Here is a 22,212-nt window from a genome sequence, read left to right on the forward strand (position 1 = left end):
GTTTACCACATTTATTTCACCCCGACCGACAATCAGAGTTCATCACTCCATCCCTGGACATATGACAAGCCCTATCAGACATTATAAAGGCTTATAACAACGTGTACATACAGATAAATTAAACAGCAGGTTTTAGATAACATGTTATCAATGGGATAATAGCATAACAAATCACTCCCATCTATAAATGTAGAGGTTATTACTGACCTTAAATTCTGATTTCAGATGGACACATCTGATGTTTACCAACAGGGACACGGGCTATCTGAGTTAACCTTGTATCATATTGATCTTTTATTCAGATTTTTGCAGTATCTATGCACACTCACACACACATACACTCACAGGGCCACACACACTCACAGGGCCACACACACTCACAGGGCCACACACACTCACAGGGCCACACACACTCACAGGGCCCAACACACTCACAGGGCCCTACACACTCACACACAAACTCACAGGGCCCTACACACTCACAGGGCCCTACACACACACACTCACAGGGCCCTACACACTCACAGGGTCCTACACACTCACAGGGCCCTACACACTCACAGGGCCCTACACACTCACAGGGCCCTACACACTCACAGGGCCCTACACACTCACAGGGCCACACACACTCACAGGGCCACACACACTCACAGGGCCACACACACTCACACGGCCCTACACACTCACACACACTCATTCCACCATCTGTTCACTCACACATAATATGCACATACATTTATACTGACTCTACACACATCCACTCACATACAGGCTGCTGCTACCCTGTTTATCGTATAGTCTAGTTACCTTACCCCTTCACGCATCTACCTCTATCAGCACATGTGCAACCACACACACACACACACACACACACACACTCTCCAGTACCTAGGTCTTGTCCACCCATCTCCCAGCAGTTCAAAGATGGTCATTTCTTTAGGTGACAGATGACCCCTCAGGAAGTCTACTGCATCTCTGGATAAGTGAGGGAGACCACAGAGCGGGAGCAGCTCTACGCTACCACAGGACTGGAGCACCTAGAGGTCAAAGGTTAGAGGTCACATCTACCTGTACAGGCTACAGACAGGTGAGGAGAGACCACAGAGCAGGGCAGCTCTACACTACCACAGGACTGGAGCACAAACACCCTCTGAACATCTTTAACCACCCTTAACCCTTCAACCTAAGGTGGAAGCACATCTGCTACAATTTCACCATCAGGAGGTATTGTGGTTACACCAATCCAATCCTCTCATCTATCATAGGGCCGTATCCAGGACAGTATCCAGGACAGTAACCAGGGCCGTATCCAGGACCGTATCCAGGACCGTATCCAGGGCCGTATTCAGGGCCGTATCCAGGGCCGTAACCAGGGCCGTATCCAGGACCGTATCCAGGGTCGTATCCAGGACAGTAACCAGGGTCGTATCCAGGACCGTATCCAGGACAGTAACCAGGACAGTATCCAGGACCGTATCTAGGGCCGTATCCAGGACAGTAACCAGGGCCGTATCCAGGGTCGTATCCAGGACAGTAACCAGGGTCGTATCCAGGACCGTATCCAGGACAGTAACCAGGACAGTATCCAGGACCGTATCCAGGGCCGTATCCAGGACAGTAATCAGGGCCGTATCCAGGACCGTATCCAGGGTCGTATCCAGGACAGTAAACAGGGTCGTATCCAGGACCGCATCCAGGACAGTAACCAGGACAGTATCCAGGACCGTATCCAGGGCCGTATCCAGGACAGTATCCAGGGCCGTAACCAGGACAGTAACCAGGACAGTATCCAGGACCGTATCCAGGACAGTAACCAGGACAGTATCCAGGACAGTATCCAGGACAGTATCCAGGGCCGTATCCAGGACAGCGTTGTTGGATGAATGAGAGAGGAAAGGTAAATCTGTCCTACACTATGCTTATTAATCATTATGTAGCTGAGTGAAACCACACTATTCTGGTCTGGTTAGTATCATTCCAGGGTTGGGAGGGTGTGTGTGTTACTCTGGTCTGGTTACTGCCATGGAAGGATTGTGTGTGTGTGTATGCGTTGCCCTGGTCTGGTTACTGCCATGGAAGGATTGTGTGTGTGTGTGTGTGTGTGTGTGTGTGTGTATGCTTTGCCCTGGTCTGGTTAGTGCCATGGAAGGATTGTGTGTGTGTGTGTGTTGCTCTGGTCTGGTTACTGCCATGGAAGGATTGTGTGTGTATGTATGCGTTGCCCTGGTCTGGTTAGTGCCATGGAAGGATTGTGTGTGTGTGTGTGTGTATGCGTTGCCCTGGTCTGGTTACTGCCATGGAAGGATTGTGTGTGTGTGTGTGTGTGTGTGTGTGTGTATGCTTTGCCCTGTTCTGGTTACTGCCATGGAAGGATTGTGTGTGTATGTATGCGTTGCCCTGGTCTGGTTAGTGCCATGGAAGGATTGTGTGTGTGTGTGTGTGTGTGTGTGTGTGTGTGTGTGTGTGTGTGTGTGTATGCGTTGCCCTGGTCTGGTTACTGCCATGGAAGGATTGTGTGTGTGTGTGTGTGTGTGTGTGTATGCGTTGCCCTGGTCTGGTTAGTGTCATGGAAGGATTGTGTGTGTGTGTGTGTGTGTGTTGCTCTGGTCTGGTTAGTGCCATGGAGGGATTGTGTGTGTTGCTCTGGTTACTATCATTCAAGGGTTAGGAGCGTTTGTGTGTGTGTGTGTGTGTCAGTCACGTTCTTACCAGGTCCAGGGGGCCGAAGAGGAAGTGCACCAGTTCAGAAGCGCTGGGGTTCTGGATGTGTTTCTTCAGTTTGGCCTGCAGGGGCAGAGTGGACATACTGTAGACACAGTTGACCACAGCTCTGTAGGCTACCATTTTGGAACGTTATCGATGTCATCGATAGAGCCGATGGGATTACTGTTTGTTCTACAATATATATTTCTATCTGAACATTCTGAACATTCCACAACGTTGTGTCCTTCTGAACGGGCCCTAGAGATACTGAGGTGCCCTGGTAGAGTACTGAGGTGCCCCTGGTAGAGTAATGAGGTGCCCCTGGTGTAGTAATGAGGTGCCCTGGTATAGTAATGAGGTGCCCCTGGTATAGTAATGAGGTGCCCCTGGTATAGTAATGAGGTGCCCTGGTATAGTAATGAGGTGCCCTGTATAGTAATGAGGTGCCCCTGGTGTAGTAATGAGGTGCCCCTGGTATAGTAATGAGGTGCCCCTGGTATAGTAATGAGGTGCCCTGGTATAGTAATGAGGTGCCCTTGGTATAGTAATGAGGTGCCCTAGTATAGTAATGAGGTACCCCTGGTGTAGTAATGAGGTGCCCCTGGTGTAGTAATGAGGTGCCCCTGGTATAGTAATGAGGTGCCCCTGGTATAGTAATGAGGTGCCCTGGTATAGTAATGAGGTGCCCTGGTATAGTAATGAGGTGCCCCTGGTATAGTAATGAGGTGCCCCTGGTAGAGTAATGAGGTGCCCCTGGTATAGTACTGTGGTGCCCCTGGTATAGTACTGTGGTGCCCCTGGTATAGTACTGAGGTGCCCCTGGTATAGTACTGAGGTGCAGTGTATAGGGGGAACTCAACTCACCAGTAGGTTGAAAGCCAGCTTAAGTTTCTGTAGGCTATCAATGAACTCTGCCTCAGAGGGGGGCCTAGCTCTCAGGGTCAGCATTCCCTCTGTCAACAAGCACACAGACAAACAGAGAGAGAGAGAGAGAGAGAGAGAGAGAGAGAGAGAGGTTAATTTTACTTTAACTATTTGTACATCGTTGCAACACTGTATACAGACACAATATGACATTTTAAATATCTTTGTTACTTTGGAACTGTTGTGAGTGTAATGTTTACCGTTCAGTTTTTATTGTTTATTTAGCTTTTGTTTATTATCTATTTCACTTGCTTTGGCATTTTAAACATACGTTTCCCATCCCAATAAAGCCCTTAGTTGAACTGAGAGAGAGACAGAGAGAGAAAGATGGAGAGAGACAGACAGACAGACAGACAGACAGACAGACAGACAGACCGAGAGAGACAGAGAGAGAAAGACAAAGAGAGACAGACAGACAGACAGACCGAGAGAGACAGAGAGAGAAAGATGGAGAGAGACAGACAGACAGACAGACAGACAGACAGACAGACAGACAGACAGACCGAGAGAGACAGAGAGAGAAAGACAAAGAGAGACAGACAGACAGACAGACCGAGAGAGACAGAGAGAGAAAGATGGAGAGAGACAGACAGACAGACAGACAGACAGACAGACAGACCGAGAGAGACAGAGAGAGAAAGACAAAGAGAGACAGACAGACAGACAGACCGAGAGAGACAGAGAGAGAAAGATGGCGAGAGACAGACAGACAGACAGACAGACAGACAGACAGACAGACAGACAGAGACAGACCGAGAGAGACAGAGTGAGAAAGACAGAGAGACAGACAGACAGACAGACCGAGAGCGACAGAGCGACAGACAGACCGAGAGCGACAGACCGAGACAGACAGACAGACAGACAGACAGACAGACAGACAGACAGACAGACAGACAGACAGACAGACCGAGAGAGAAAGACAAAGAGACAGACAGACAGACAGACCGAGAGAGACAGAGAGAGAAAGATGGAGAGAGAGAGACAGACAGACAGACAGAGACAGACAGAGACAGACCGAGAGTGACAGAGCGACAGACAGACCGAGAGCGACAGAGCGACAGACAGACCGAGAGCGACAGACAGACAGAGACAGACAGACAGACAGAGACAGACAGACAGACAGACATACAGACAGACCCTCTGTATGGATATAAGGGTATGGGGTCTGGCTGTAAGGACCTCTCTTTGTGCACGGTGGCATTGTCATGCTGATACAGGAACTCAAAAAAGTTGGAAGCACAGAATCATCTAGAATGTCATTGTAACAGACGAATCCACTCATTTGAAGGGGTGTCCACATACTGTTGTGTGTGTAATATATATATATACATATATATATATATATATATATATATACATATATATATATACATATATATATATATATATATATATATATATATATATATATATATATATATATAAGAAGATATATATATATATATATAAGAAGATATATATAAGAAGATACAAGAGAACATAGAAAGTATCAGTGGACAATATGTGTCATAATTGTCACGTGACCAGAAGAAGAGACAGACCTGCTGGGCCTTTCTTCTTCATCTTCTTACTCTTGTTGCGCTGGTTGAGCTGAGAGAACGCCTCCGCAGCCTTCTGCAGCCGAGCCACAAAGAACTCTATGTCATCCAGGGAACAGTTCAGGATTTGCTGTCAGGGAAACACAGGGAGAGAGAGAGACGAGAGGGATGAGAGAGAGGGATGAGGGAGAGGGATGAGAGAGAGAGAGAAATGGGGACGAGAGGGATGAGAGAGAGGGATGAGAGAGAGAGAGACAAGAGGGATGAGAGAGAGGGGTGAGAGAGAGAGAGAGGGTGAGAGAGAGAGGGGGAGGGATGAGAGAGAGAGAGAGGGTGAGAGAGAGAGAGGGAGGGATGAGAGAGAGAGAGAAAGACAAAAGTGGAACGGGTGGTGTAATGTCAAATCAAATCAAAGTTTATTGGTTGGTGTTCCACATGTTATCGCAGGCGCAGAGAAATGCTTATGTTGCTAAGCTCCAACAGTCCATTAAATATCTAGCAATACAATAACAATATACGCAACCTAAAAGTAAAAAAACTAAACAAGAATACAGTATATACATATGAAGTGGACAGTAGTAGTTATATAGGACAGGCCTTGACTAGAATACAGTATATACATATGAAGTGGACAGTAGTAGTTATATAGGACAGGCCTTGACTAGAATACAGTATATACATATGAAGTGGACAGTAGTAGTTATATAGGACAGGCCTTGACTAGAATACAGTATATACATATGAAGTGGACAGTAGTAGTTATATAGGACAGGCCTTGACTAGAATACAGTATATACATATGAAGTGGACAGTAGTAGTGAAATAGGATAGACCTTGACCAGAATACAGTATATACTGTACATATGAAGTGGACAGTAGTAGTTATATAGGACAGGCCTTGACTAGAATACAGTATATACATATGAAGTGGACAGTAGTAGTTAAATAGGACAGGCCTTGACTAGAATACAGTATATACATATGAAGTGGACAGTAGTAGTTAAATAGGATAGACCTTGACCAGAATACAGTATATACTGTACATATGAAGTGGACAGTAGTAGTTAAATAGGACAGGCCTTGACTAGAATACAGTATATACATATGAAGTGGACAGTAGTAGTTAAATAGGATAGACCTTGACCAGAATACAGTATATACATATGAAGTGGACAGTAGTAGTTAAATAGGATAGACCTTGACCAGAATACAGTATATACTGTACATATGAAGTGGACAGTAGTAGTTATATAGGACAGGCCTTGACTAGAATACAGTATATACATATGAAGTGGACAGTAGTAGTTAAATAGGACAGGCCTTGACTAGAATACAGTATATACATATGAAGTGGACAGTAGTAGTTATATAGGACAGGCCTTGACTAGAATACAGTATATACATATGAAGTGGACAGTAGTAGTTATATAGGACAGGACTTGACTAGAATACAGTATATACATATGAAGTGGACAGTAGTAGTTAAATAGGACAGGCCTTGACTAGAATACAGTATATACATATGAAGTGGACAGTAGTAGTTATATAGGACAGGCCTTGACCAGAATACAGTATATACATATGAAGTGGACAGTAGTAGTTATATAGGATAGACCTTGACCAGAATACAGTATATACATATGAAGTGGACAGTAGTAGTTAAATAGGATAGACCTTGACCAGAATACAGTATATACATATGAAGTGGACAGTAGTAGTGAAATAGGATAGACCTTGACCAGAATACAGTATATACATATGAAGTGGACAGTAGTAGTGAAATAGGACAGGCCTTGACTAGAATACAGTATATACATATGAAGTGGACAGTAGTAGTTAAATAGGACAGGCCTTGACTAGAATACAGTATATACATATGAAGTGGACAGTAGTAGTGAAATAGGATAGACCTTGACTAGAATACAGTATATACATATGAAGTGGACAGTAGTAGTTAAATAGGACAGGCCTTGACTAGAATACAGTATATACATATGAAGTGGACAGTAGTAGTGAAATAGGACAGGCCTTGACTAGAATACAGTATATACATATGAAGTGGACAGTAGTAGTTATATAGGACAGGCCTTGACTAGAATACAGTATATACATATGAAGTGGACAGTAGTAGTTATATAGGACAGGCCTTGACAAGAATACAGTATATACATATGAAGTGGACAGTAGTAGTGAAATAGGATAGACCTTGACAAGAATACAGTATATACATATGAAGTGGACAGTAGTAGTGAAATAGGATAGACCTTGACCAGAATACAGTATATACATATGAAGTGGACAGTAGTAGTTATATAGGACAGGCCTTGACTAGAATACAGTATATACATATGAAGTGGACAGTAGTAGTGAAATAGGATAGACCTTGACAAGAATACAGTATATACATATGAAGTGGACAGTAGTAGTGAAATAGGATAGACCTTGACCAGAATACAGTATATACATATGAAGTGGACAGTAGTAGTTATATAGGACAGGCCTTGACTAGAATACAGTATATACATATGAAGTGGACAGTAGTAGTTAAATAGGACAGGCCTTGACCAGAATACAGTATATACATATGAAGTGGACAGTAGTAGTTATATAGGACAGGCCTTGACTAGAATACAGTATATACATATGAAGTGGACAGTAGTAGTTATATAGGACAGGCCTTGACTAGAATACAGTATATACATATGAAGTGGACAGTAGTAGTGAAATAGGATAGACCTTGACCAGAATACAGTATATACATATGAAGTGGACAGTAGTAGTGAAATAGGATAGACCTTGACCAGAATACAGTATATACATATGAAGTGGACAGTAGTAGTGAAATAGGATAGACCTTGACCAGAATACAGTATATACATATGAAGTGGACAGTAGTAGTGAAATAGGATAGACCTTGACCAGAATACAGTATATACATATGAAGTGGACAGTAGTAGTGAAATAGGATAGACCTTGACCAGAATACAGTATATACATATGAAGTGGACAGTAGTAGTTATATAGGATAGACCTTGACCAGAATACAGTATATACATATGAAGTGGACAGTAGTAGTGAAATAGGATAGACCTTGACCAGAATACAGTATATACATATGAAGTGGACAGTAGTAGTGAAATAGGATAGACCTTGACCAGAATACAGTATATACATATGAAGTGGACAGTAGTAGTGAAATAGGATAGACCTTGACCAGAATACAGTATATACATATGAAGTGGACAGTAGTAGTGAAATAGGATAGACCTTGACCAGAATACAGTATATACATATGAAGTGGACAGTAGTAGTGAAATAGGATAGACCTTGACCAGAATACAGTATATACATATGAAGTGGACAGTAGTAGTGAAATAGGATAGACCTTGACCAGAATACAGTATATACATATGAAGTGGACAGTAGTAGTGAAATAGGATAGACCTTGACCAGAATACAGTATATACATATGAAGTGGACAGTAGTAGTGAAATAGGATAGACCTTGACCAGAATACAGTATATACTGTACATATGAAGTGGACAGTAGTAGTTATATAGGACAGGCCTTGACTAGAATACAGTATATACATATGAAGTGGACAGTAGTAGTGAAATAGGATAGACCTTGACCAGAATACAGTATATACATATGAAGTGGACAGTAGTAGTGAAATAGGATAGACCTTGACCAGAATACAGTATATACATATGAAGTGGACAGTAGTAGTGAAATAGGATAGACCTTGACCAGATTACAGTATATACTGTACATATGAAGTGGACAGTAGTAGTTATATAGGATGAACCATGACTAGAATACAGTATATACATATGAAGTGGACAGTAGTAGTGAAATAGGATAGACCTTGACTAGAATACAGTATATACTGTACATATGAAGTGGACAGTAGTAGTTATATAGGACAGGCCTTGACTAGAATACAGTATATACATATGAAGTGGACAGTAGTAGTTAAATAGGATAGACCTTGACCAGAATACAGTATATACTGTACATATGAAGTGGACAGTAGTAGTTATATAGGATGAACCATGACTAGAATACAGTATATACATATGAAGTGGACAGTAGTAGTGAAATAGGATAGACCTTGACTAGAATACAGTATATACTGTACATATGAAGTGGACAGTAGTAGTTAAATAGGACAGGCCTTGACTAGAATACAGTATATACATATGAAGTGGACAGTAGTAGTGAAATAGGATAGACCTTGACCAGAATACAGTATATACTGTACATATGAAGTGGACAGTAGTAGTTATATAGGACAGGCCTTGACTAGAATACAGTATATACATATGAAGTGGACAGTAGTAGTTATATAGGATGAACCATGACTAGAATACAGTATACTGCAACTCTGTTGATGTGGATGGGGGTGGGCTGTCTGCTGTAGTCCACGATCAACTTCTTAGTTTTGTTTTGTTGACGTTGTGCGGAGATATTATTATTTTCCTTGGAACCAAGGTTCTAACCTCCTCCTCGTTGTAGGCTGTTTTGACGTTGTTAGGGTAATCAGGCCTTCCAGTGATGTGTCGTCAATAAACTTTAATTGGATTCAGTTGGAGACATGTGTGTGTGTGTGGCCACGCAGTCACGGGTGAACAGGGAGTACAGGATGGGGCTGAGCACGCACCCTTGTGGGGCTCCGGTGTTGATGATCAGTGTACCTTTCACCTTGACCAATTCATCTTCACCACCCGGGGGCGGCCCATCAGGAAGTTCAGGACCCAGGTGCACAGGGCACGGTTCAGACGCAGGGTCATAGGGTTCAGACGCAGGGCTTAGTGATGAGCCTGGAGGGTAATATATGGTGTTGAAGGCTGAGCTGTAGTCGATGAACAGCATTCTGGGTCATTGCTGGTCTGTTTGTGCACGTCCATGTTCCCACCATACCGTGGTCGTTTGCTTTTACGTTTTTTTACGTTTTAATCATCACAGTAGGAACAACATCCTCTATACACTTCCTGATGAACTCAGTCAACGACTCAGTGTATATGTTGATACTACTCCCAGAGGCGACCCGAACATTTCCCAGTCCGCGTGAACAAAACATTCTTTAAGTGTGGATTCTGATGTGTCACGCCAACGTTTTTACAGTCCTTACCATGGGTGCTTCTTGCTTAAGTTTCTGCCTATAGGTGGGGAGTAGCAGGATGGAGGTGTGGTCTGATTTCCCAATGGGAGGATGGGGGAGGGCCTTGTTGCTGTCACTGAAGGGAGGGTAACAATGGTCAAGAGTGTTCTCCTTGCGTGTTGCACAAGTAGCGTTTTCCTTAGATTTCCTTTATTAACTTTCCCAGCCAGAATGAAAATGCGGTCTCAGAATATGCGCTTTCAGTGTAGTTCCTTGGGAGCCGTCGGCTTTGGGAGGAATATACACGACACTGAAAATAAATGAAGCAAATTTTCTGGGGGAGGTAATGCGGTCAGCAAATTTTCTGGGGGAGGTAAGGCGGTCAGCAAATTTTCTGGGGGAGGTAAGGCGGTCAGCAAATTATCTGGGGGAGGTCATGCGGTCAGCAAATTTTCTGGGGGAGGTAATGCGGTCAGCAAATTATCTGGGGGAGGTAATGCGGCCAGCAAATTTCCTGGGGGAGGTAATGCGGTCAGCAAATTTTCTGGGGGGGGTAATGCGGCCAGCAAATTTTCTGGGGGAGGTAATGCGGTCAGCAAATTTTTGGGGGGGAGGTAATGCGGTCAGCAAATTTTCTGGGGGAGGTAATGCGGTCAGCAAATTTTCTGCGGTCAGCATTTGATGGTGAAGTATTCCAGATCGGGAGACAAAAAATGTCTTGAGTTCCTGCCACAATCATGAGACATACTCCTCCATATTAGGTTTGTCCTGGAGAACCCCGCTGGCTATATGGACGGAGACAATATATCCGGTGAGAGCCATGATTCCTTGAAACAGAGTATGTTACAGTCCCCTGACGTCTCTCTGGAAGGAGATCCTCGCCCTGAGCTCACTTACTCAGGGACTGAGCGTTAATGTGTAATAAACTCAGAAGCGGTGGATGGTTTGCTCGCCTCCTGAGTCCGACTCCACTTCTCCTTCCTCTTCTCCGGCGACTTTGATTTATTTATTGTTTATTTCACCTTTATTTAACCAGATAAGCTAGTTGAGAACACCTTTATTTAACCAGATAAGCTAGTTGAGAACAAGTTCACATTTACAACTGCGATCTGGCCAAGATAAAGCAAAGCAGTGCGACACAAAACAACTACACAGAGTTACACATGGAATAAACAAGCGTACAGTCAATAACACAATCGAAAAAAAAGTCTATATACAGTGTGTGCAAATGGCGTGAGGAGGTAAGGCAATAAATAGGCCACAGTAGCGGAGTAATTACAATTTAGCAAATTAACACTGGAGTGATAGATGAACAGATGATGATGTGCAAGTAGTGATACTGTTGGTGTAGCACCAGGGATGAATGGTCATCAGAGTGTCTAAACAAAGGATCCAAGTCAGGGAAAATAATGTAAGAAATAACAAAAAATTTAAAAAGCAAAAAAAACTACAAAGTTGGATAGGAGCTAGAAAGAGGGCGGCCATCTTGTTTTCCATCTTGTTTTCCATCTTGTTTAAAATCTAGTTTAAAATCTTGTTTTAAATCTTGTTTAAAATCTTGTAAAGCGCTTTTAGCATCATGAAAAAGCATTATAAATCCAATCAATTAATAGTATTAATTATAGTATTATATAAGTATTTCATAAATAAGAGTGTAACTCACCACGTCCTTCTCAATGCGCTGAGCCAGCTTCTCATGGGACTCTGGGTCCTGCTGGGCCGAACCTCGCCTCTCCACATCTGAAATAATGATAACAGTTATTGTTGTTGTTGACGTTGTTTTGTGTGTGTGTGTGTGTGTGAGTATCAGTGTGTGTGTGTGTGTCAGCGTGTGTGTGTGTGTCAGTGTGTGTGTGTGTGTCAGCGTGTGTGTGTGTGTCAGTGTGTGTGTGTGTCAGCGTGTGTGTGTGTGTCAGCGTGTGTGTGTGTGTCAGCGTGTGTGTGTGTGTGTGTGTGTGTGTGTGTGTGTGATATGACCATACTGATATGACTAACATGATATGACTAACATGATATGACCATACTGATATGACCATACTGATATGACCATACTGATATCACCATACTGATATGACCATACTGATATGACCATACTGATATGACCATACTGATATCACCATACTGATATGACCATACTGATATAACTAACATGATATGACATTTACATTTACATTTAAGTCATTTAGCAGACGCTCTTATCCAGAGCGACTTACAAATTGGTGCGTTCACCTTAAGACATCCAGTGGAACAGCCACTTTACAATAGTGCATCTAAATATTTTAAGGGGGGGGGTGAGAAGGATTACTTTATCCTATCCTAGGTATTCCTGAAAGAGGTGGGGTTTCAGGTGTCTCCGGAAGGTGGTGATTGACTCCGCTGTCCTGGCGTCGTGAGGGGAGTTTGTTCCACCATTGAGGGCCAGAGAGCGAACAGTTTTGACTGGGCTGCGCGGGAACTGTACTTCCTCCAGTGGTAGGGAGGCGAGCAGGCCAGAGGTGGATGAACGCAGTGCCCTTGTTTGGGTGTAGGGCCTGATCAGAGCCTGGAGGTACTGAGGGTGCCGTTCCCCTCACAGCTCCGTAGGGCAAGCACCACGGTCTTGTAGCGGATGCGAGGAGCTTCAACTGGAAGCCAGTGGAGAGAGCGGAGGAGCGGGGGTGACGTGAGAGAACTTGGGGAAGGTTGAACACCAGACGGGCTGCGGCGTTCTGGATGAGTTGTAGGGGTTTAATGGCACAGGCAGGAGCCCAGCCAACAGCGGTGCAGTAATCCAGACGGGAGATGACAAGTGCCTGGATTAGGACCTGCGCTGCTTCCTGTGTGAGGCAGGGTCGTACTCTGCGGATGTTGTAGAGCATGAACCTACAAGAACGGGCCACCGCCTTGATGTTAGTTGAGAACGACAGTCCTTCCCCGGGAGGAAGAGCAGCTCCGTCTTGCCGAGGTTCAGCTTGAGGTGGTGATCCGTCATCCACACTGATATGTCTGCCAGACATGCAGAGATGCGATTCGCCACCTGGTCATCAGAAGGGGGAAAGGAGAAGATTAATTGTGTGTCGTCTGCATAGCAATGATAGGAGAGACCATGTGAGGTTATGACAGAGCCAAGTGACTTGGTGTATAGCGAGAATAGGAGAGGGCCTAGAACAGAGCCCTGGGGGACGCCAGTGGTGAGAGCGCGTGGTGAGGAGACAGATTCTCGCCACGCCACCTGGTAGGAGCGACCTGTCAGGTAGGACGCAATCCAAGCGTGGGCCGCGCCGGAGATGCCCAACTCGGAGAGGGTGGAGAGGAGGATCTGATGGTTCACAGTGTCGAAGGCAGCCGATAGGTCTAGAAGGATGAGAGCAGAGGAGAGAGAGTTAGCTTTAGCAGTGCGGAGGGCCTCCGTGATACAGAGAAGAGCAGTCTCAGTTGAATGACTAGTCTTGAAACCTGACTGATTTGGATCAAGAAGGTCATTCTGAGAGAGATAGCGGGAGAGCTGGCCAAGGACGGCACGTTCAAGAGTTTTGGAGAGAAAAGAAAGAAGGGATACTGGTCTGTAGTTGTTGACATCGGAGGGATCGAGTGTAGGTTTTTTCAGAAGGTGCAACTCGCTCTCTTGAAGACAGAAGGGACGTAGTCAGCGGTCAGGGATGAGTTGATGAGCGAGGTGAGGTAAGGGAGAAGGTCTCCGGAAATGGTCTGGAGAAGAGAGGAGGGAATAGGGTCAAGCGGGCAGGTTGTTGGGCGGCCGTCCGTCACAAGACGCGAGATTTCATCTGGAGAGAGAGGGGAGAAAGAGGTCAGAGCACAGGGTAGGGCAGTGTGAGCAGAACCAGCGGTGTCGTTTGACTTAGCAAACGAGGATCGGATGTCGTCGACCTTCTTTTCAAAATGGTTGACGAAGTCATCTGCAGAGAGGGAGGAGGGGGGGGAGGGGGAGGAGGAACCATACTGATATAACTAACATGATATGACCATACTGATATGACTAACATGATATGACCATACTGATATAACCATACTGATATGACCATACTGATATAACTAACATGATATGACCATACTGATATGACCATACTGATATAACCATACTGATATAACCATACTGATATGACCATACTGATATGACCATACTGATATGACCATACTGATATCACCATACTGATATGACCATACTGATATGACCATACCGATATGACCATACACCCTTCACCGAATGTGAATACATTCAAGGTCCCAGAAACCAATGGGTTGGGCCAGAGACAGTGTGTGTGTGTGTATCAGTGTGTGTGTGTGTGTATCAGTGTGTGTGTGTGTGTGTGTGTGTGTGTGTACCAGTGTGTGTATGTGTGTGTGTGTGTGTATGTGTGTGTGTGTGTGTGTGTGTATCAGTGTGTGTGTATCAGTGTGTGTGTGTGTGTGTGTGTGTGTGTGTGTGTGTGTCAGTGTGTGTGTATCAGTGTGTGTGTGTGTGTGTGTGTGTATCAGTGTGTGTGTGTATCAGTGTGTGTGTGTGTATCAGTGTGTGTGTGTGTGTATCAGTGTGTGTGTATCAGTGTGTGTGTGTGTATCAGTGTGTGTGTGTATCAGTGTGTGTGTGTGTGTGTGTGTGTGTGTATCTATCAGTGTGTGTGTATCAGTGTGTGTATCAGTGTGTGTGTGTGTATCAGTGTGTGTGTGTGTATCAGTGTGTGTGTGTATCAGTGTGTGTGTGTATCTATCAGTGTGTGTGTGTGTATCAGTGTGTGTGTGTGTATCAGTGTGTGTGTGTGTGTGTGTGTGTATCAGTGTGTGTGTGTGTGTATCAGTGTGTGTATCAGTGTGTGTGTGTATCAGTGTGTGTGTGTATCAGTGTGTGTGTGTGTATCAGTGTGTGTGTGTGTGTATCAGTGTGTGTGTGTGTCAGTGTGTGTGTGTGTATCAGTGTGTGTGTGTGTATCAGTGTGTGTGTGTGTATCAGTGTGTGTGTGTGTATCAGTGTGTGTATCAGTGTGTGAGTGTGTGTGTGTATCAGTGTGTGTGTGTGTATCAGTGTGTGTGTGTGTATCAGTGTGTGTATCAGTGTGTGTGTGTGTATCAGTGTGTGTATCAGTGTGTGAGTGTGTGTATCAGTGTGTGTATCAGTGTGTGAATGTGTGTGTGTATCAGTGTGTGTGTGTATCAGTGTGTATCAGTGTGTGTGTGTATCAGTGTGTATCAGCGTGTGCGTGTGTATCAGTGTGTGTGTGTGTGTGTATCAGTGTGTGTATCAGTGTGTGTGTGTGTATCTATCAGTGTGTGTGTGTGTGTGTGTGTGTATCAGTGTGTGTGTGTATCAGTGTGTGTGTGTATCAGTGTGTGTGTGTATCAGTGTGTGTGTGTATCAGTGTGTGTATCAGTGTGTGTGTGTATCAGTGTGTGTGTGTGTATCAGTGTGTGTGTGTGTATCAGTGTGTGTGTGTGTGTCAGTGTGTGTGTGTGTATCAGTGTGTGTGTGTGTGTATCAGTGTGTGTGTATCAGTGTGTGTGTATCAGTGTGTGCATCAGTGTGTGTGTGTGTGTGTATCAGTGTGTGTGTGTATCAGTGTGTGTATCAGTGTGTGAGTGTGTGTGTGTATCAGTGTGTGTGTGTGTATCAGTGTGTGTATCAGTGTGTGTGTGTGTATCAGTGTGTGTGTGTGTATCAGTGTGTGTATCAGTGTGTGAGTGTGTGTGTGTATCAGTGTGTGCATCAGTGTGTGTCTGTGTGTGTATCAGTGTGTGTATCAGTGTGTGTGTGTGTATCAGTGTGTGTGTGTGTATCAGTGTGTGTATCAGTGTGTGTGTGTGTATCAGTGTGTGTGTGTGTATCAGTGTGTGTATCAGTGTGTGAGTGTGTGTGTGTATCAGTGTGTGTGTGTGTATCAGTGTGTGTGTGTGTATCAGTGTGTGTATCAGTGTGTGTGTGTGTGTATCAGTGTGTGTATCAGTGTGTGAGTGTGTGTATCAGTGTGTGAATGTGTGTGTGTGTATCAGTGTGTGTATCAGTGTGTATCAGTGTGTGTGTGTATCAGTGTGTATCAGTGTGTGTGTGTGTATCAGTGTGTGTGTGTATCAGTGTGTGTGTGTGTATCAGTGTGTGTGTGTGTGTCAGTGTGTGTGTGTGTATCAGTGTGTGTGTGTGTGTATCAGTGTGTGTGTGTGTATCAGTGTGTGTGTGTGTGTATCAGTGTGTGTGTGTGTGTGTATCAGTGTGTGCATCAGTGTGTGTGTGTGTGTATCAGTGTGTGTGTGTGTGTATCAGTGTGTGTGTGTGTATCAGTGTGTGAGTGTGTATCAGTGTGTGTGTGTGTATCAGTGTGTATCAGTGTGTGTGTGTGTATCAGTGTGTGAGTGTATCAGTGTGTGTGTGTGTATCAGTGTGTGTATCAGTGTGTGAGTGTGTGTGTGTATCAGTGTGTGTGTGTGTATCAGTGTGTGTGTGTGTATCAGTGTGTGTATTAGTGTGTGTGTGTGTATCAGTGTGTGTATCAGTGTGTGAGTGTGTGTATCAGTGTGTGAATGTGTGTGTGTGTATCACTGTGTGTGTGTATCAGTGTGTGTATCAGTGTGTATCAGTGTGTGTGTGTATCAGTGTGTGTGTGTATCAGTGTGTGTGTGTATCAGTGTGTGTGTGTATCAGTGTGTGTGTGTATCAGTGTGTGTGTGTATCAGTGTGTGTGTGTGTATCAGTGTGTGTGTGTGTGTCAGTGTGTGTGTGTGTATCAGTGTGTGTGTGTGTGTATCAGTGTGTGTGTGTGTATCAGTGTGTGTGTGTGTGTATCAGTGTGTGTGTGTGTATCAGTGTGTGTGTGTGTATCAGTGTGTGTGTGTGTGTCAGTGTGTGTGTGTGTATCAGTGTGTGTGTGTGTATCAGTGTGTGTGTATCAGTGTGTGTGTATCAGTGTGTGCATCAGTGTGTGTGTGTGTGTGTATCAGTGTGTGTGTATCAGTGTGTGTATCAGTGTGTGGTGTGTGTGTGTGTATCAGTGTGTGTGTGTGTATCAGTGTGTGTATCAGTGTGTGTGTGTATCAGTGTGTGTGTGTGTATCAGTGTGTGGTGTGTGAGTGTGTGTGTATCAGTGTGTGCATCAGTGTGTGTCTGTGTGTGTATCAGTGTGTGTATCAGTGTGTGTGTGTGTATCAGTGTGTGTGTATCAGTGTGTGTATCAGTGTGTGTGTGTGTATCAGTGTGTGTGTATCAGTGTGTTTGTATCAGTGTGTGTGTGTGTGTGTGTATCAGTGTGTGTGTGTGTATCAGTGTGTGTGTGTGTATCAGTGTGTGTATCAGTGTGTGTGTGTGTATCAGTGTGTGTATCAGTGTGTGAGTGTGTGTATCAGTGTGTGAATGTGTGTGTGTATCAGTGTGTGTATCAGTGTGTATCAGTGTGTGTGTATCAGTGTATCAGTGTGTGTGTGTGTATCAGTGTGTGTGTGTGTATCAGTGTGTGTATCAGTGTGTGTGTGTGTGTGTCAGTGTGTGTGTGTATCAGTGTGTGTGTGTGTGTATCAGTGTGTGTGTGTGTGTATCAGTGTGTGTGTGTGTATCAGTGTGTGTGTGTGTGTATCAGTGTGTGTGTGTGTGTATCAGTGTGTGCATCAGTGTGTGTGTGTGTGTATCAGTGTGTGTGTGTGTATCAGTGTGTGTGTGTATCAGTGTGTGAGTGTGTATCAGTGTGTGAGTGTGTGTGTGTATCAGTGTGTGTGTGTATCAGTGTGTGAGTGTATCAGTGTGTGTGTGTGTATCAGTATGTGTATCAGTGTGTGAGTGTGTGTATCAGTGTGTGTGTGTGTATGTGTGTGTGTATCAGTGTGTGTATTAGTGTGTGTGTGTATCAGTGTGTGTATCAGTGTGAGTGTGTATCAGTGTGTGAATGTGTGTGTGTATCACTGTGTGTGTGTATCAGTGTGTGTATCAGTGTGTATCAGTGTGTGTGTGTATCAGTGTGTGTGTGTATCAGTGTGTGTGTGTATCAGTGTGTGTGTGTATCAGTGTGTGTGTGTGTATCAGTGTGTGTGTGTGTGTCAGTGTGTGTGTGTGTATCAGTGTGTGTGTGTGTATCAGTGTGTGTGTGTGTATCAGTGTGTGTGTGTGTGTATCAGTGTGTGTGTGTGTGTGTATCAGTGTGTGCATCAGTGTGTGTGTGTGTGTATCAGTGTGTGTGTGTGTGTGTATCAGTGTGTGAGTGTGTATCAGTGTGTGAGTGTGTATCAGTGTGTGAGTGTGTATCAGTGTGTGTGTGTGTATCAGTGTGTATCAGTGTGTGTGTGTGTGTATCAGTGTGTGAGTGTATCAGTGTGTGTGTGTGTATCAGTGTGTGTATCAGTGTGTGAGTGTGTGTGTGTATCAGTGTGTGTGTGTGTATCAGTGTGTGTGTGTGTATCAGTGTGTGTATCAGTGTGTGTGTGTGTATCAGTGTGTGTATCAGTGTGTGAGTGTGTGTATCAGTGTGTGTGTGTATCAGTGTGTGTGTGTATCAGTGTGTGTGTGTGTGTGTATCAGTGTGTGTGTGTGTGTGTCAGTGTGTGTGTGTGTGTCAGTGTGTGTGTGTGTATCAGTGTGTGTGTGTGTATCAGTGTGTGTGTGTATCAGTGTGTGTGTGTGTGTGTGTGTGTATCAGTGTGTGCATCAGTGTGTGTGTGTGTGTGTGTATCAGTGTGTGTGTGTATCAGTGTGTGTATCAGTGTGTGAGTGTGTGTGTGTATCAGTGTGTGTGTGTGTATCAGTGTGTGTGTGTGTATCAGTGTGTGAGTGTGTGTATCAGTGTGTGTATCAGTGTGTGTATCAGTGTGTATCAGTGTGTATCAGTGTGTGAGTGTATCATTGTGTATCTTACCCTGCATGTTCATGGCAGCCACACGGCCCTTGCCTGAGGGGGCCGAGCCCTTGGGGGCCGAAGAGGGGGGGATGATGGATTCTCTGTGGTGCTTCATCTTCTCCTGGTTCACCCTGAGAGGAGGAGAGGAGTTAAGGGGAGCTGGGCCCCATTATAAATCAGGGCCCCTCCATGAGAATGGAAATATCACTATACTATACGCCCCCCTACACAAAATGTTTTTAAAAGAGACGTCAGGCCTCTTTAAGAGGGTTCTTACTTCAAGGTCTGCGGTCGTATCTTCTTCCCATGTTTGCTGTCCCCCAGAGCGCTGTCGATGTCTGCATGGACCATCTGCCTGTAGGGGACAGAGACAAAAGACTAGACACGATGTCTGCATGGACCATCTCTGCCTGGAGGGGACAGAGACAAAAAGACTAGACACGATGTCTGCATGGGACCATCTCTGCCTGTAGGGGACAGAGACAAAGACTAGGACACGATGTCTGCATGGACCATCTCTGCCTGTAGGGGACAGAGACAAAAGACTAGACACGATGTCTGCATGGACCATCTCTGCCTGTAGGGGACAGAGACAAAGACTAGACACGATGTCTGCATGGACCATCTCTGCCTGTAGGGGACAGAGACAAAAGACTAGACACGATGTCCACATGGACCATCTCTGCCTGTAGGGGACAGAGACAAAAGACTAGACACGATGTCTGCATGGACCATCTCTGCCTGTAGGGGACAGAGACAAAAGACTAGACACGATGTCTGCATGGACCATCTCTGCCTGTAGGGACAGAGACAAAGACTAGACACGATGTCTGCATGGACCATCTCTGCCTGTAGGGGACAGAGAGACAAAAGACTAGACACGATGTCTGCATGGACCATCTCTGCCTGTAGGGACAGAGACAAAGACCAGACACGATGTCTGCATGGACCATCTCTGCCTGTAGGGGACAGAGACAAAAGACTAGACACGATGTGCATGGACCATCTCTGCCTGTGGACAGAGACAAAAGACCAGACACTAGACACGATGTCTGCATGGACCATCTCTGCCTGTAGGGGACAGAGACAAAAAGACTAGACACGATGTCTGCATGGACCATCTCTGGGCCTGCTGGGGACAGAGACAAAGACTAGACACGATGTCTGCATGGACCATCTCTGCCTGTAGGGGACAGAGACAAAAGACTAGACACGATGTCTGCATGGACCATCTCTTGCCTGTAGGGGACAGAGACAAAAGACTAGACACGATGTCTGCATGGACCATCTCTGCCTGTAGGGGACAGAGACAAAAGACTAGACACGATGTCTTATGGACCATCTCTGCCTGTAGGGGACAGAGACAAAAGACTAGACACGATGTCTGCATGGACCATCTCTGCCTGTAGGGGACAGAGACAAAGACTAGACACGATGTCTGCATGGACCATCTGCCTGTAGGGGACAGAGACAAAGACTAGACACGATGTCTGCATGGACCATCTCTGCCTGTAGGGGACAGGAGACAAAAGACTAGGACACGATGTCTGCATGGACCATCTCTGCCTGTAGGGGACAGAGACAAAAGACTGTGACACGATGTCTGCATGGACCATCTCTGCCTGTAGGGGACAGAGACAAAAGACTAGACACGATGTCTGCATGGACCATCTCTGCCTGTAGGGGACAGAGACAAAAGACTAGACACGATGTCTGCATGGACCATCTCTGCCTGTAGGGGACAGAGACAAAAGACTAGACACGATGTCTGCATGGACCATCTCTGCCTGTAGGGGACAGAGACAAAAGACTAGACACGATGTCTGCATGGACCATCTCTGCCTGTAGGGACAGAGACAAAAGACTAGACACGATGTCTGCATGGACCATCTCTGCCTGTAGGGGGACAGAGACAAAAGACTAGACACGATGTCTGATGGACCATCTCTGCCTGTAGGGACAGAGACAAAAGACTAGACACGATGTCTGCATGGACCATCTCTGCCTGTAGGGGACAGAGACAAAAGACTAGACACGATGTCTGCATGGACCATCTCTGCCTGTAGGGGACAGAGACAAAAGACTAGACAATATTATAAAAAATAAATAGAGAATATTATGAATTATTAAAAATTTAAAAAAGGAAGACTTGGAGGATGTATTATTGTTCGACATATTAATTATCTGTTAATTAAAACATTTTAAATCAGTCACACTTTAGCTCTGTTTTCTATAGGACTTCAATGGAGACTTTTGCTTCCTACGTCGCTAGCCTGGATAATGTCTGTAGTGCATAGAGATAACGGTGACCCACCTCCACCTCGTCGCAGTGGAAGAAGTGTATGTCGGGTCTGTGCTGTTCAGTGTCTTGACACACCAGCAGAAGGACGGATGGATACCTGGTCTGATTCAACACTGTCTGGCAGTGGTGGATAGTAGGCAGGGGGAAGTTCTCCAACTCTTCCTGTGAGGGTGGCGAGGAGGGAGGGAGAGGGAGGGGGGGGAGGGGGTGAGGGGAGGTGGAGGGAGAAGGAGGGGGTGAGAAGGAGGTGGAGGGAGAGAGGGAGGTGGAGGGAGAAGGAGAGAGAGAGGGAGGGAGGGGTGAGGTAGAGAGAAGGAGAGGGAGGTGGAGAGAAGAGAGAGAGAGAGAGAGAGAGAGAGAGAGAGAGAGAGAGAGAGAGAGAGAGAGAGAGTGTGAGGAAGGAAGGAAGGAAGGGGGGAAAGAGGGAGGGAGGGAAAGAGGGAGGGAGGGAGGGAGGGAGGAAGGGAGGGAGGGAGAAGGAGAGGGAGGTGGAGAGAAGAGAGAGAAAGTGTGCGGGAGGGAAGGGGGTAGGTAGAGAAGGAGATAGAGAGCGAGAGACAGAGAGAGGGAGAAGGAGAGAGAGGGAGGGAAGGAGAAGGAGAGAGGTTATTCCATATCAAATGTGTCATCAGTTATCTCACCATAAAGGTCTAAAGGTCGACAGATCTGTGGCTCAGAAAGACATGTCCACATAACACAGGAATATGATGTTTGTGACATCAAATAACCAGAACAACTGAAGACTAGGACTGGCACAAGTACAGCACTATGTAGGACATTATCACAACTACAGCACTACGTAGGACATTATCACAAGTACGGCACTACGTAGGTCAT

At 45.2% G+C, this 22,212-nt stretch overlaps 1 protein-coding gene across 1 annotated transcript; it reads right to left on the bottom strand.

The window, feature by feature from the left end:
• Positions 1-646: 646 nt before the first annotated feature.
• LOC135561310 (epidermal growth factor receptor kinase substrate 8-like protein 2) lies at positions 647-22,212 on the bottom strand. The gene is made up of 11 exons (XM_065002753.1): positions 22,204-22,212; positions 21,388-21,537; positions 19,351-19,424; positions 19,092-19,204; positions 13,873-14,033; positions 13,136-13,289; positions 11,933-12,009; positions 5,169-5,295; positions 3,568-3,656; positions 2,710-2,784; positions 647-1,037 (listed from the first exon to the last, which is right to left on the bottom strand). The coding sequence occupies exons 1-11, from the start codon at positions 22,210-22,212 to the stop codon at positions 834-836; spliced, it is 1,233 nt and encodes a 410-aa protein (XP_064858825.1). The 3' UTR covers positions 647-833.

Source organism: Oncorhynchus nerka, linkage group LG17, assembly GCF_034236695.1.
Source record: "Oncorhynchus nerka isolate Pitt River linkage group LG17, Oner_Uvic_2.0, whole genome shotgun sequence".
Taxonomy (NCBI): domain Eukaryota; kingdom Metazoa; phylum Chordata; class Actinopteri; order Salmoniformes; family Salmonidae; genus Oncorhynchus; species Oncorhynchus nerka.